Here is a 16664-nt window from a genome sequence, read left to right on the forward strand (position 1 = left end):
TGAAATTAGTGCGAGCGTGCCATGAAAGATAATTTCCAATTAATTTTATTGGTTTCGAGTTGTAAAATGCGAGTTAAACCTCACTTCTAGAAAATGAAATGATGAGATGAAAGATTCAATGATTGAAAAATAAAAACCTTCTCGGGTTCCTAGTTCCACTGTAAAAAGCTTTATTAGCTTAGCTAATGACACTACGAAAAGAATTAAATCAATATAAAGATTTGGAAATTTTTCCTTTTTATTTTGTAAATATTGTTTTGATTGCACATGATAAAAATCGGAAACGAAAGCGATAACTACAACTGAAACATACTTCGTTAATTTCGTGAAGAAATAACGCTTGACAAAAGCAATTAATCGTAAGATTGAAAAGATTGCCAAAGTTGAAATTAAAATTAACAAACTTGAAATTGGAAGTGAATTGATGATTCATCGGTGTCTGGAGCTGAAAATTAGTCTTGTTTTAATCGCTGTGATTGATCAAACGGAGAATTGAATGAAAATATAGACTGAAAGCTGAGATTTATGTTGAAAGATGTTTGTAAGCTTTGGAGAGGATGGTAATGGTGGCTTGAAGAAACTAAGTCTCAAACAAATCAAAAGCTTGGGGAATGAAATTAAAGACTTGAAGATGAAGGTTAAAGCTTTAGAACAGAGCTCGATTGCTTGGAAAAATGAGAATTTGAAGATCAATTTCAGGGAAAAAGTTGAGTTTATGCTGTAGAATTTGATTGAGATTTTTGTTGAGGTTTGGAATGGTGATTTGAGGTCAATTCTTCAAGCTTCATGTCTCATAACCTCATATTTTTACCCCATCATTCCGATTAAATAAACTTGCAGAAATGGACGAAAAAACTGTGGATAGTGACTGTACAAGGGGGATGCCACGAAATGGTATAAGGACTTTGTCTCACCGAGATGAGACAATCGAAGGAATTTTTTTTGTCTAGTAACGAGACAGGCTTTTTTTTTTAATTTTCTTTTTGTATTTTTTGTAAAATAAAATGATTTTTTTTTTGTTTACCCCTAACAAGAACATTAACCAAACATAGTTCCTTCATAGTTTGTATTTCAAGCAATAGTATTCTCACACTCCACCAATCAACTTCAATATTTGTTATAAGTAAGAACATAATTATAAGACTATATTATAAGAGTATGAAAAACAAAACTAATACATCGTGAAAATCAAAGGTTGAGAAGGATTGTGATTTTCTTTGACAATTGATTTTCGATGGATAATGAAAATAATGATGGAATACTATCCATCATGCTATATATACAGATTTATATGTGACTTTTGGATTTCCTTTGCTTTGTGTTTTTTCATGTTTTTGAAACTCTTACTTTTTTTTATTACTTTAATTAATGTGTTAATAAGATAATAAATAATGTATTAATACAGAGTATTATTTATGACAAACTTTAACATGACACATCATATTTTTTTGATGACATGGATGTTTGATGAGAGGTTTTAAGAGTTGGAAAAATGAAAAACTTTTGTGAATTTTTTTAGCATGACACGTCATCTTTTAATGAAATGAATGCTTGAGTCGGGTGTGCATCGGTTTAGTTTAAATAAGATATTATTTGTCATGTTTCCAATCTTTAATTTGCAGTTTGATCAAAACCAAAAACTACCCATTTATGGATATGATCAACTAAAATATCCATTAAAGAAAAAGAAAATATCAAAGCGTAGGTTGAAGGGATTGAAATTCGCGGTTGCTATAAACGGATGAATTAGAATTATTCATTTCTCCTAATGATGGTCATGAAAAGTTGCAGAACCCAGCTTCCCAAACGAATATTAAAGGTTGAACACCAAAATGTGAAATAGTATAAAGTTATACATCAAATATGTAATTTACCGTCTAAGTTGAAGATTTAGAATAAATTTATAAAAGAAAAAGAGAATAAATTGTTTAATATATAAAAATGACATCGTTTAATCGCATAAGCAAGCTGACTTATACGACATCGTAGAGAGACCTTCCTCCATCGTCTTAAAGCAAGGCAGCAGACAGAAAGAAGGAATCAGGGGAAATTGGGGGTTTTGCGAGGGCTTAACACTGACTGAACGACGAGAGAGTTCCACTTTCATAAAAAAAATATCACAAAACTTCTCAAATTCCACCATGAAAAGAAATTCAATTTCACTTCTTTCTCACATTATTCGTCAAAAAACCAGAACACTAAATCCTCTATTAACCAGAAATTACATATCTGATATCACACCCTCTTCTTCCTCTCCAATTCGCTCATCCGCCAATCGCACCTACTCATGTGCCAAATTAAATGGTTTAATCCTCAGACCTCGGCAATTTCAGAATAACCCATCTCGAAACAATAACACCCTCGTTGAAGTGTCTCCCCAAATAAACTCTAGGCAGAGAAGAATCAAGGAAAAGCTCGAGCTTGAAGAGACTTTTGAGTCTGCAGAGACGGCTGAGGAGATGCTACAAGCTTTTAAAGAAATGGAGTCTTCTTTTACTGAAAAAGAGCTTGGTTTGGCCTCCTTGAAAATTGGGTTAAAACTTGACCAAGAAGGTGAGGACCCTGATCAGGCTTTGTCTTTTGCTAGCAGAGCGCTAAAAGCTCTTGATAGAGATGATAATAAACCTTCCTTACCCGTTGCTATGGCTTTGCAATTAATGGGTTCTGTTAATTATAGCTTAAAAAGGTTTAATGATAGTTTAGGGTATCTGAATAGGGCTAATAGGGTATTAGGGAGGTTAGAGGAGGAGGGATCTATTAATGTTGAGGATATCAGGCCAGTTCTGCACGCAGTGCAGCTTGAGTTAGCGAACGTGAAGACGGCAATGGGGAGGAGGGAAGAGGCTATAATGAATCTCAAGAAGTGTTTAGAGATCAAGGTGATGACATTGGAGGAAGATAGTAAAGAATTGGGTGTGGCATATAGGGAATTGGCAGAGGCTTATGTTGCAGTTTTGAATTTCAAGGAAGCCTTGCCATTTGCTTTGAAGGCCATGGAGATACATAAGAGTGGACTAGGGAATAATTCAGTAGAGGTTGCACATGATAGGAAACTTCTCGGAGTCATTTATAGTGGGTTGGATGAGCATGAGAAGGCATTGGAGCAGAATCAGTTGTCACAAAAGGTTTTGAAAAATTGGGGTCTTAGTTCAGATTTGATTCATGCAGAGATTGATGCTTCAAATATGCAGATTGCATTGGGCAGGTATGAAGAGGCTATTATTACTTTGAGGAGTGTTATTCAGCAGACCGAAAAAGACAGTGAGGCTCGAGCTCTGGTGTTTATTTCCATGGCAAAAGCTCTAGGACACCTAGAGAGATTTCCTGACTCAAAGAAGTGTCTAGAGATTGCTTGTGGAATCCTGGACAAGAAAGAGGGAGTTTCTCCAATTGAAGTTGCTGAGGCATACTCAGAGATAGCAATGCTGTATGAAACTATGAATGAATTTGAAACGGCAATTTCTTTGTTGAAGAGAACACTTTCTTTGCTTGAGAAGATCCCACAAGAACAACATTCAGAAGGAAGTGTTTCTGCTAGAATTGGGTGGTTACTTCTGTTGACAGGTAAGGTGCATCAGGCAATTCCATACTTGGAGAGTGCTGCTGAAAGGTTGAAAGAGAGCTTCGGTTCTAAGCATTTCGGAGTGGGTTATATCTACAACAATTTGGGGGCAGCATATTTAGAATTGGATAGACCACAATCTGCTGCACAGATGTTTGCAGTTGCAAAAGATATCATGGATGTGTCTCTTGGTCCTAATCATGCTGATTCAATTGAGTCATGCCAAAATCTCTCAAAAGCATATGGAGCCATGGGAAGGTGAGAGAACTATTTTATTTGCTCTGGCTTTCCTGTTTTACAAATTATATTCATACATGTGAACTGCTCTTGTGCTATATGATTATCTGGCCACTTACTTTTCTGAGTCCTTTTCCATGGGAAACTCATAAATGGTTTATCTGCTTTATATTATATATATCCATCCATGTAGACATGGCATGTGCATTAATCTTCATCTTTATGGCACTCATGAGAGTGTTACCTACTTCCTCATAAAGCTAGCTTCAACTATACCTAACTATCATTCTTTGTTTGCTAGTGCTGGGAGGGAGAAAGATCATGTTTTGTTTGTTCTTGTTACTGTTTCTCTAAAATTCTCATGTAATTTGAGGAAAACTGGGACATTTTTTCTCTGTTTTTTTGAATGTTGTCCATTTATGTTGCACTGAAACTTTGATTTAAAGCGTTTCATGTTTCGGAAACCGAAACTCTCAGAAACATGTATGGAACGTTTTGGGCCACATTTCCGTAATTTAAGAAAATTGGAAACTTGTTTCTTAAAATTATGAACTCCATTTCTATTCTAGGATGTCACATGTTTTCAAAAGTAGAAAAATGTTAATCACATGTCCGGTAATTCTCTAATGTTTTTTTAGATCATTTTTTACAAACTTTCAAAATGAAAAAACCTCATTTTCCCCTCTATTATGTAACTTGTATGTAATTATTTTAATGTATATATAAAATAATAAAATAAACATGCATCCTTATAGTTTTAAAAAGGCATAAAGCTCATTTGGCCCCCTAAACTTTAGAGCCAAAATCAATTATCCCCTCGTACTCCTCAAATCACCAATTAGGTCCCTATACTACTTGTAGATGGTTAATCAACCCCCTTGTCTTAGCTCCTCTGTTCTGTATTGTTCTCCCTAAGCTTCTCCAACTTGTAATCCTGCCCTTAATTTCTATCTAAATCCAACCTTCTTTTCCTCTTTATTATTTTCTTGAATATAAGAAGTACAACCTTGTTATATGCTGAAGACCTTGCATCAAAAATATAGATTGAAACCAAAAAGTTATGGCAAATTATTGGTTTAATATTTTCAATCGGATAGCCTCTTAATCCATGAATATCATTACCAAGCTTTTGCAGATCACCTTGGCGCATGCTCCTTTTGTTTCCATCCCGTCGCCAATATTGTTATCGTCTCGTCCCTTCAATTTCAGAAATCTAATATATATATTTTCATTTTCTGGGAATAACAATTGCACCCTCATATTTGTCAAAACTTTCATTTTTATTAAATTCAAGAAACCAAACGAGTATGCAAAAATCGAACTTTAAGTTGTTTTCCATTACCAGCACCTGCCTCCTCTGCCTTTGTTCTGAATAAAAAATTTCCAGTTAATCAACTAATAGAGAAAATGTCAAGAAGCCCAAGTATGAAGACTGACGGAGAAGCCAACGGGGAAGAACGAAGAACAGAGAAGTTAAAAGAAGGGGTTGATTAACCATCTAAAATAGTACAGGGACTCATTTGGTGATTTGAGGAATATAAGGGGCTAATTGAGTTTGATTACATAGTTTAGGGTGTCAAATGCGCTTTATGCCTTTTAAAAATTTATAGATATGCCATTGTATTTCTATGTTTTACAAATACCTTTACTTGGTGTCCATTTCCATTTTCAGTTTCTGCATACTTGTGTTTGTCATGGAAGTAATGAAGTGGCAAGAAACCGAGAAAATATTCTTTTTATCTCGATTCTTAGTCATCACATTAGAAATGTTAAGTTCTAAATTTTCAATTGGTTAAAAATTGCAGCTATGGCCTTGCAATTGAATTCCAACAGCGGGTAATTGATGCCTGGGAAAGCCATGGAGCAAGTGCACAAGATGAACTGGATGAAGCCCGCCGACTTCTTGAACAACTAAAGAGCAAAGCTCGTGGTGCATCGACGAACCAGCTTCCTTTAAAGGCTTTGACCTTGCCTTCTGGTAGGCAGATGCCTTCAACCTGATGTTTCCTCTCATCAACCAAATGCAAACAGACATAATATAGTCATATTACATCCAGTACATTGCTCTAGTTCTTGTTTGGAATTGGGTTAGTTTTTTTTTTTTTTTTCCACATGTTAATGGAGAGTGTTTTTAGCTCTCCATGATGTTTTATTTCTTCTCTATTTCCCTCAACCTACATTTCATGTATACATGAGTAGCTCTAGTTATTTAAGTCAGAAGGATTTGAAGTCAAAGTCATTGTTGTTAAGGCTGCAGTTAAGCAATTACAGTGAAGATCAAAATAACTTCATCAATAATCTTTGCCTGCATTCCTGCTTGTAGTATGCCCAGTAAGTTGTATTTTATGGGGAGGCTAAAATTTGCTGTAGTTGCTAACTATTACATAATATAAACAGTTCTAAAACATGTGCTTTTGGTTCACTTAAAACTGAGAATAAGTCCTACTTTCATGTGTCTTGTAAAAATAACTGTACTTTTCATCATCTTATGCAATCATAAACCTTGGAATAATGCTTGCCAGCCAGGGCAGGGCAGGGATATCACCTTCAGGTAATTATTTGTATTTGGCTTAGTATATTAGGCTTCCTGTACTTCGTAAATCCGATTGACCTCCTGAATTTTGGAAATATTTTGGTAGCCTCCTGAACTTCTTTAAAGTGATCTATTGGTCTCTTAAACTTGCTTAAAGTAACCTAATGATTTCCTTGAACTTACTTAAAATGATCTATTTGCTTCCGAACTTACTTAAAGTAATAGACGCTTCAATTTGTCTAAATCATCATTTTGCTTTGCTCTATCATGTACGATTTAGGGGGTTAATAATGTTACTTTAAAGGTTAACATGGCTAATAAGATTATTTGGTAAAGTACAGTAGCCTTGTGATCTATTTATGGTACTTATACTTACTCATTGCCGGGGACCCTCTGCTGAGGTTGGCTTCCATAACATCAGCCAGCCCCCATTTCTTTTATATATATTTTTTTTCTCTCTCTCTAAATCTGAGGATGAAGTGCACAAACAATCATTCTCATTCATGAAGATGATAAATCTCCTAAACAAAATTAAGAGAAGCAATGATTCTCATTCCCATGCTTACATTTTAATTATCTCATCATCTTCTCAAGTGCTTGACAAATCCTAGCAACACCACTTTGAAACAGCAACATTAAACAAAACTAATGGATTAAAAACTAAATTATCTCACATCACAGACATAAATTATCTCTACCTTGACAATAAAATGGGACAAGGAATGATCTTTCAACTGATCTGTTACTCTTACTGTTACTGCTTTCTTCATTTCTTTTATGTGTATTTTGTTGAATAATTGCTTGCACACTTGAATAAAGTTGCTCTCCAACTGCTGAATCCAAGGAGAAAGATCTCCTGATTGGTTGAATGGAGAATTGATCATCTTTCTCTCTTGTATCAATACACTCATCACCCATTATCGAAACATGCTGTCGTTTTCTACGTTTCGACTTCGACTTACTGAGTTTCTTCTGATCTATTTTTACTGCAGCTGATTGACATTTCTGCTGCATAGTTTCAGCTTCTGTTTCCTGCTGCCTATGAGGAAGCAGAACTCCTTCATCTTCTCCACTTCCCAATTCGATTACGACGAAATCTTCGTCTCCACCCATTAGAGGATCGGAGTAAGGCTGCTGCGAACCCTGAGGCGAAGAGCTAGGTGCAATAATCTGATCAAAAGGATACTTAGTAGTAGAACCTGAAATGCTTGTTCTACAAAGTGGGCAATTAGCATTACTTTGAAGCCAAATATCAATGCAATCTAAGTGAAATGAATGGCTGCAATTAGGAAGAACTCTAACCATATCCAATTCTTGAAACTCATTCAAACACACTACACATCCATAGAATATGTTTATGCTTCTCTCCTCATGATCAGCTTCTCCTCCTTTTTTGTATTGAACAATTGGGATTTCCCGAATGATGGATTCATCGAGTCCCCGATTAATCCACATTGCTGGAGAGAAAGCAATAAATGAATCATCTTCATTTGTTCTACCGTGCTGGAGAGTGATCAAGTTGTGCCAAATTGAGCAGCATTTGTTGACAAAGAAGTAGTAGCTAAATAGCAAGAAAGCTGAGGAGATGATGCTAAACACAGCAATAGCAAGCATAGGAAAAGCATGGTCTGAAGAAGAAGAAGAAGAAGAAGGAGGTGAAGGGGTTTGATAGATGATAGGATTTTGGTGTATTTTGAGGGATGCTAAAGCTGCCATATGAAAATTGGGTTGCATGAAAGTGAGGAAGAAGAGGTTGACTTAATGGGCTACAGAGTATATACTTCCATATAAAAACTCTTGATATAAAGAAAAAAGTAACAGACTAAATATTAATAATGAGAGATGATGAATAAAGATATGGGGTTGAAGAAAAAGCAAATCAATGAGGCTTAATGCATCATTTTTTTTTTTAAATTTGGCAAATAGTCCCATTTACCTCCTGAAATTTATTGACTTTTTGATTAATTTAATAAATTTGCTTAAAGTGATTCAAATTTATACTTTGCTCTGTCATGTAGGATTTGAAGGTTAATCATGTCACTTTAAGCTAAGCATTGGATTTTGGAAATTCTTTAATTGGACTGAATATCCGAATAAAAAGATTCAGAATTGGATTAAATATTTGACCTTTTACTTAGAAATAAATCAAATCTTACCGTTAACTTAGAGTATGTACGATTCTGGAGATTTTTAAATTCTAATGGTGCGTTTGGTACGCTGTAATGCAATGTAATGTAATCAAGATTGTAATGTAATCAAGGTTGTAATGTAATGGAATGGAATAACCATTACATTACCATGTTTGGTTAGTAAAATTTTACAATTGATGTAATGTAATTACCATTACATTATCATTAGGGGTGTGCATCGGTGCAAATCCGAACCGAAAAAACCGAATATCAAAATGATCAAAATAATTCATACCGACACCGAACCAAGTAATAGGTAAAACTGAATTAAAACCGAATCGAAATATGCGGTTCGGTTTAAACCGAACAAACCGAATTAAGTTAAAAATAACAAATAACAAATAAAAATCACTATATTTTCTCATTAAATTTGCCTCAACAACAACAAAAATTGAAATATTTCCAAAATATATCTATATTGAGTTATTATCTCAACAATATATATAAAAAAATAAACTTGTATAATCATATATATATATATATATATATATATATATATATATGGGAGGGATCAAGTGAGAACCTCCTCTTAGGTGAGGACACTTTCTTAGGTGAGAACCACTAAAACTACGTAGTTTTGAGTCTAAAAATTAAACAAAAATCACTGCTACCATGGGGGCTCAAACCTTAGACGATTTGTTTACACTCCAAATTACTTACCACTGAGCCAATTACTTTCCTTGTGTAATATGTGCCGCGCTGATTAATATACCATCGCACTGTAGCTTTCATTGTTTAATATTTGACGCATGCACTTATTAATATTGATTAAATATGCATAATAATGAATTATTAATAGAAAAAAAAAGAAATGTGCATAATAATGAATTATTAATAGAAAAAAATGTGCATAATAATGAATTATTAATAGAAAAAATTCAAGAACATGCTCCAATTTTTTATTTATTTAATTCCTTTATATTTTGTAATTTATGTTATATAAGAAAATATATTTTTTTAAACATACGTTATAACATATAATTTAACTTTTTTTTTGAAACAACATATATTTTAACTTTTAAAACGCGAACTATGAAGTTTAGAACGTACGACATATTTTTTAGAACATACGTTATGTTTTTTAGAACATGTGTTATGTTTTTTCGAACATAAGTTATAAATTATATTTTTAGAAAAAATGAAAAAACGATCCAAATATCTACTGATTTTTTTAGAACATTATACTTAATTTTTGGAACACAAACTACAAACTTTAGAACATACGTTATGTTTTTTAGAACATGTGTTATGTTTTTTCGAACATGAGTTATAAATTATATTTTTGGAACAAATGAAAAAACAATCCAGATATCTACTGATTTTTTTAGAACATTATACTTAATTTTTGGAGCACAAACTATAAACTTTAGAACATACGTTATGTTATTTAGAATATGAGTTATAAATTATATTATAGAACAAATGCAAAAATGGTCCATATATTTACTGTTTTTTTAAACAACAATTGTTTTCCTTATCCATTATGGAGCGCGATGATTAATATACCATTATCCATGTAGCTTCTATTGTTTAATATTAGACATATGCACTTATTAAATATCGATTAAATGTGCATAATAATAAATTATTAATAGAAAAAAAAAGAAATGTGCATAATAACGAATTATTAATAGAACAAAAAAATCCAAAAACATGCTACAATTTTTTATTTATTTAATTTCTCTATATTTTTTGTAATTTATGTTTTTAAATGTTAAGGACGATGTTCTAAATAGTGTTACGTAATAGGAGGTCGGCCGTCGTTTTTAGGACCCGGGCAAATTCTAAACTTTATAATTTATGTTCTCCAAATTAAGTATAATGTTTAAAAAAATCAGTAAATATCTCGATCATTTTTGCATTTGTTCTATAATATAATTTATAACTCATGTTCGAAAAAACGTAACGCATGTTCTAAAAAACATAACACATGTTCTAAAGTTTATAGTTTATGTTCCAAAAATTAAGTATAATGTTTTAAAAAAATCAGTAGATATCTGGATCGTTTTTTCATTTGTTCTATAATATAATTTATAACTCATGTTCGAAAAAACATAACACATGTTCTAAAAAACATGACGTATGTTCTAAAAAATATATCGTACGTTCTAAACTTTATAGTTTGTGTTTGTTCTATAATATAATTTATAACTCATGTTCGAAAAAACATAACGTATATTTTCTTATATAACATAAATTACAAAAATATAGAGGAATTAAATAAAAAATTAGAGCATGTTCTTGTATTTTTTTCTATTAATAATTCATTATTATGCATATTTCTTTTTTTTCTATTAATAATTTATTATTATGCATATTTAATCGATATTAATAAGTGCATGCGTCAAATATTAAACAATATTTAGAACATCGTTCTTAACATTTTAAAACATAAATTACAAAAATATGGAGGAATTAAATAAATAAGAAATTAGAGCATGTTCTTGGATTTTTTTTCTATTAATAATTAATTATTATGCACGTTTCTTTTTTTTCTATTAATAATTCATTATAATGCACATTTAATCGATATTAATAAGTGCATGCGTCAAATATTAAACAATAGAAGCTAGAAGTGCAGTGGTATATTAATCAGCGTGCGACATAACATACAAGAAAAGTAATTAGCTCAGTGGTAAGTAATAAGGAGTGTAAACAAAGGGTCCAAGGTTCAAACCCTCATGGCAGCAGTATTTTTTTTTAATTTTTAGACTCAAAACTACATAGTTTTAGGTGGTTCTCACCTAAGCAAGTGTCCTCACCTAAGAAAGGGTTCTCACAAGAGCCATCCTCTATATATATATATATATATATATATATATATATGGAAGAGTTCTCAATGGTGAGTCTCCATCCATGGAGACCATTATATTCTAAATAAATGACCTACTATAGAAGGTTACCAATAAGTTATCAGATTACCTAAATGCATATTTCTCTCTCTATAATAAATGATTGTCCACATTTTCCAAAAATACTTACTTTTTCTATAATAAATTCATAAAACATTAAAAATAAATAAATAAATCAATAAAATCAATAAAAATTCGTTGGACAACTTTGGTGAATGATTTTATTTGGATAAATTACATCCATGGCCATTGAACTTTATCAATTTTTACATTACGACCACTGAACTTCAATTCTTTTCGGTATGGTCACTGAACTTTACACTTTTTAACACCGGTGACCTCTCAATTATTAATTGAGCTTACAATTCTAAGGATTTCTAAATTAAGCTTATATTTATTACTTTACTTTACTTACGTTGCGTTGGGTTACGATGTGTTAAGGATTGTAAGCTCAATAATTGTTTATAAATAAAAGTTGGGATAAGGTACCAAAATAGGCCTAAGGTTTTTGGGGAAGTACCAATTTAGGCTCAACATTCAAAATAAACACCAATATAGGCTTAACGTTTACAACATAATATCAATTTAGGCTTAAACGTTTACAATATAGCATCAATTTAGGCCTCACGTACAAAATAGCACCAATATAGGCTTAACGTTTACAAAATAATACGAATTTAAGCTTAACGTGTTACAAAATATATATAATTTAAGCTAAACATCATAATTAAATTAATCATATTATATTCTTTCCCTATTAACTTTATATGTTATCTTTTATTTAGTTCTATATTTTTATTTATTATAATACAATTAATTAGTATTCTTGTCCATTAAAATCTTATATTTGTTTTTCATAAATGATTCCATGACTACTAAATTTCATTGCGCATGTAATATATGCAAACTAAAAGTAATTGAATATCCACAATATTTTGAACAGTGACATGTATCAATATTGTGGATATTGTGGATATTCAATTACTTTTAGTTTGCATATATTACATGAGACATGGAATTTCGGAGTCATGGAATGGTTGATGAAAAATAAATATAAGGTTTTAATGGGCAAGAAAACTAATTAATTGTATTATAATAAATAAGAAAATAGAACTAAATAAAAAGAAAACATATAAAGTTAAATATAATATGATTAATTTAATTGTGACGTTTAGCTTAAATTAGATATATTTTGTAAACTTTAAGCTTAAATTCGTATTATTTTGTAAACGTTAAGCTTATATTGGTGCTATTTTCTACATGAGGCCTAAATTGATGCTATATTGTAAACATTAAACTTAAATTGATATTATGTTGTAAACGTTAAACATATATTAGTGATATTTTGAACGTTGAGCCTAAATTGGTACTTCCCCAAAAACCTTAGGCCTATTTTGGTACCTTATCCCATAAAAGTTTAAAGAAATAAAAAAAAAATCTAAGAATTTACAAATTCAGCTTCCAATCCTAAGGATTTATAAATTTAGCTTATATTTATTATGTTATGTTACGTTACTTACATTATGTTACGTTACGTTGCATTAAGGATTGCAGGTTCAATGATTGTTTATAAATAAAAGTTTGAAAAAATAAAAATAAAAGCCGAAAGATTTACAAATTGAGCTTACAATCCTAAAGATTTATAAATTTAGCTTACAATCCTAAAGATTTATAAATTGAGCATATGTCACGTTACGTTACGTCACGTTACCTAAACATATAAGATTTATATAAAATTCAAATGTTTTACGTAAAACTTGATTTTTTGCAATGTTACTGCTTTTTTTTTTGTAAAAATATAACTTTATGTTAATTAAGTCCAATTTTACATAAATTATCTCTAAAGATATGAGATTTACGTAAAGTTCAATTTTTTTACATGAAAGTAATATTTTTCGTGAAAGTTAGCGATCTACGTTACGTTATGTTACGTTACGTTATGGTATATGTTGCGTTACACTACGTTACATTACGTCACATTACATTATGTTACATCACATTATGTTACGTTACATCATATTATGTTACGTTACGTTATTCACGTTATGTAACATTATATTATGTTATGTTACGCTACGTTACATCACGTTATAATATGTTATGTCATGTCAAGTTACATTACATCGTGTCAAGTTACGTTATGTTACGTTACGTTACGTTACACTACGCTACGTTACAGATTGACAGCTCAATGACTATTTATCGATAAATTGAGCTTACAATCCTAAGGATTTACAAATTGAGCTTACAATTCTAAGGATTTATAAATTGAGCTTATATTTATTACGTTACGTTATGGATTATAAGCTCAATGATTGTTTATAAATAAATGAAAGCTTAAAGAAATAAAAAAACTAAGGATTTACAAATTGAGCTCATAATCCTAAGGATTTATAAATTGAGCTTACAATCCTAATGATTTATAGGTATATTAAACTGAAATATTACTAAACTGAAATATTACTGAACTGAAACATCACTGAACTAAAATATTACTAAACTAGCACATCACTAAACTGAAACATCACTGAACTGAAATATTACAAAACTGAAACATCACTGAAATCAAACATCACTAAACTGAAATATTACAAAATTGAAACATTACTAAACTAAAACATTACAAAACTGAACATCACTCAACTGAAAAATCATTGAACTGAAACATCACTGAAGTGAAACATTACTAAACTGAAACATTATTAAAATGAAACATTACTGAACTGAAACATTATTAAACTGTAATATCGTGGAATTGAAATATTACTGAACTGAAATATCACTGAACTGAAACATTACTGAATTGAAACATCATTAAACCGAAAAATTACTAAACTGAAACATCATTGAACTAAAACATCGCTGAACTGAAACATTACTAAACTGAAACATTAATAAATTGAAACATTACTGAACTTAAACATCACTAAACTAAAACATCACTGAACTCAAACATCATTGAACTCAAACATCACTGAACTCAAACATTACTAAATTGAAACATTACTGAACTGAAACATCACTGAACTGAAATATTACTAAAGTAAAACATTACTGAACTGGCACATCATTAAACTAAAACATCACTAAACCGAAACATTACTAAACTGAAACATCACTAAACTGAAACAATACTCAACTGAAACATTACTAAACAAAAACATCACTGAACTGAAATATCGCTGAACTGAAACATTACTACACTGAAATATTAATGAACTGAAACATTACTGAATTGAAATATTACTAAACTGAAACATCACTGAACTCAAACATCACTAAACTCAAATATTACTAAATTGAAACATTACTAAACTGAAACAACACTGAACTGAAATATTACTAAACTAAAACATTACTGAACTAAAATATCACTGAATTGAAACATTACTAAACTGACACATCATTGAATTGAAACATCACTAAATCCAAACATTACTAAACTGAAACATAGCTAAATTGAAACACCACTATACTGAAATATTAATAAACTGAAACATCACTGAACTGAAACACCACTGAACTGAAATATCACTAAATTGAAACATTGATGCGAGTGAAAAGAGCAGATTTTTGAAGACAAGAATTCATGGAAAAGAGCCTTAAAGTACCAGTTTTCAACCAGTAATGGAAGAAACAGCCAGAAATTACAGTTCAAGCAGGAATCTTCAAGAACAGCCTCTCGGTAGAACAGAACAGCTTAAAATGCAGCTTTATCGGGTCAGTTGGAAGAAAACGGATAATAGCGCGGGTCAAGCAAGTCACAGGAGAGAGAAAGGGAGAAAGATGTGGAAGGCAAGACAGTCCTCCATCTCGCGCTAAGTGTATGAAGATCACATTGTCCTTGTTTTGTACCTTTTTGTGACTCTTTGCCCTTGTAATTAGGGTTGATGTAAGAGTATAAATAGAAAGAATGTTTTAGGAAGAAGGGATCTCTCGGCTTTAGCGCCACGCTTAGCTTTTAATTTCTCTGTTTTTATTTTGGAACGATGATGCTTTTGGGGAGAAGCTGTTCACTCATAGTAATGGGTGAGTAGTTCTTCAGCAGGCCTAGCCAGCCATTTAAACGACGACTGTAAGTATCCTTATCTAAATGAATGAAGTGTTTTATCCATGATTGAGTGTTATTAACTTGCTTTGAGAATAGATTATGATCGAATCTATTTGATAGTCATTGAGGATGACACGAGAGTGCTCCGATATGATGGAAACAGTTAATCGGCATATGTTGTGATGGACGGAGATGAAAACCACCACATATTGGGGTTTCTTTACGAATGTTCCCCTAGGCCTAATGCTTGTTCTTGAGTTAGCACGAGGAGACTTGGTTAATATCATTTACTTAGGAACTTTGGAAATGGGATACCTGACCTTAGTGACCAATGAGGGAAAGACCCAACTCAGGAATATTGATTCACTTCTTCATATAATAAGGATAGGCACAGTTGTTCGTTAGGCGCATGGTTAGGCATGTGTTTGTTTATTTGATTGCACATTTTACTTGCCTGTTTGATATTTGTTTATGATTTAAGTCACTATCACTCTTCAGAATTTACATCTAACACTTAAGGTAACTTATTCTTCCTGTTTAAGTTCAATCCCTATGGAATATGACACTTGGTCTTGCCGATATTACACACGACCTAGTACACTTGCTAGCGTCCTTATTCCATACACCAAACATCACTGAAATGAAACATCACCGAACTGAAACATCATTGAACCAAAACATTACTAAACTAAAACATCACTAAACTGAAATATTACTAAACTGAAACATCACTGAACTGAAATATTACTACATTAAAATATCACTGGATTGAAACATTACTGAACTAAAACATTACTAAACTAAAACATTACCAAACTGAAACATTACTGAACTAAAATATCATTGAACTGAAATATTACTAAACATAAACATTACTCAACTGACACATCACTGAACTGAAACATTACTGAACTAAAACATCATTGAACTGAAGCATAACTGAACCGTACGATGACTAAACTAAAACATTACTGAACTGAAAAATATTAAACTGAAACGTTACTAAAGTGAAACATTACTGAACTGAAACATCAGTGAATAGAAACATTACTAAACTGAAATATTACTGAACTGAAACATTACAAAACCGAAAATTACTAAGCTAAAACATCATTGAACTGAAACATCACTAGAACTAAATATTACTAAACTGAAATATCACTGAACTGAAACATCACTAAACTAAAATATTACTAAACTCAAACATTACTAAACTAAAACATTACTAAGGCGAAACATT

General features: G+C 31.5%; 2 protein-coding genes across 2 annotated transcripts; one reads left to right on the forward strand and one right to left on the reverse strand.

Annotated features, from left to right (window-relative positions):
• Nucleotides 1-2026: 2026 nt before the first annotated feature.
• Nucleotides 2027-6145, forward strand: LOC136230061 (protein KINESIN LIGHT CHAIN-RELATED 2). Its single transcript, XM_066018998.1, has 2 exons — nt 2027-3820; nt 5605-6145. Exons 1-2 carry the CDS (start codon nt 2142-2144, stop codon nt 5798-5800), a joined length of 1875 nt encoding a protein of 624 aa, XP_065875070.1. The 5' UTR covers nt 2027-2141; the 3' UTR covers nt 5801-6145.
• Nucleotides 6146-6551: 406 nt separating this feature from the next.
• On the reverse strand, nt 6552-8048 carry LOC136229710 (RING-H2 finger protein ATL16-like). Its single transcript, XM_066018613.1, has one exon. It carries the CDS (start codon nt 8046-8048, stop codon nt 7008-7010), a length of 1041 nt encoding a protein of 346 aa, XP_065874685.1. The 3' UTR covers nt 6552-7007.
• Nucleotides 8049-16664: the final 8616 nt, after the last annotated feature.

This window comes from Euphorbia lathyris, chromosome 5, assembly GCF_963576675.1.
Source record: "Euphorbia lathyris chromosome 5, ddEupLath1.1, whole genome shotgun sequence".
Taxonomy (NCBI): Eukaryota; Viridiplantae; Streptophyta; class Magnoliopsida; order Malpighiales; family Euphorbiaceae; genus Euphorbia; species Euphorbia lathyris.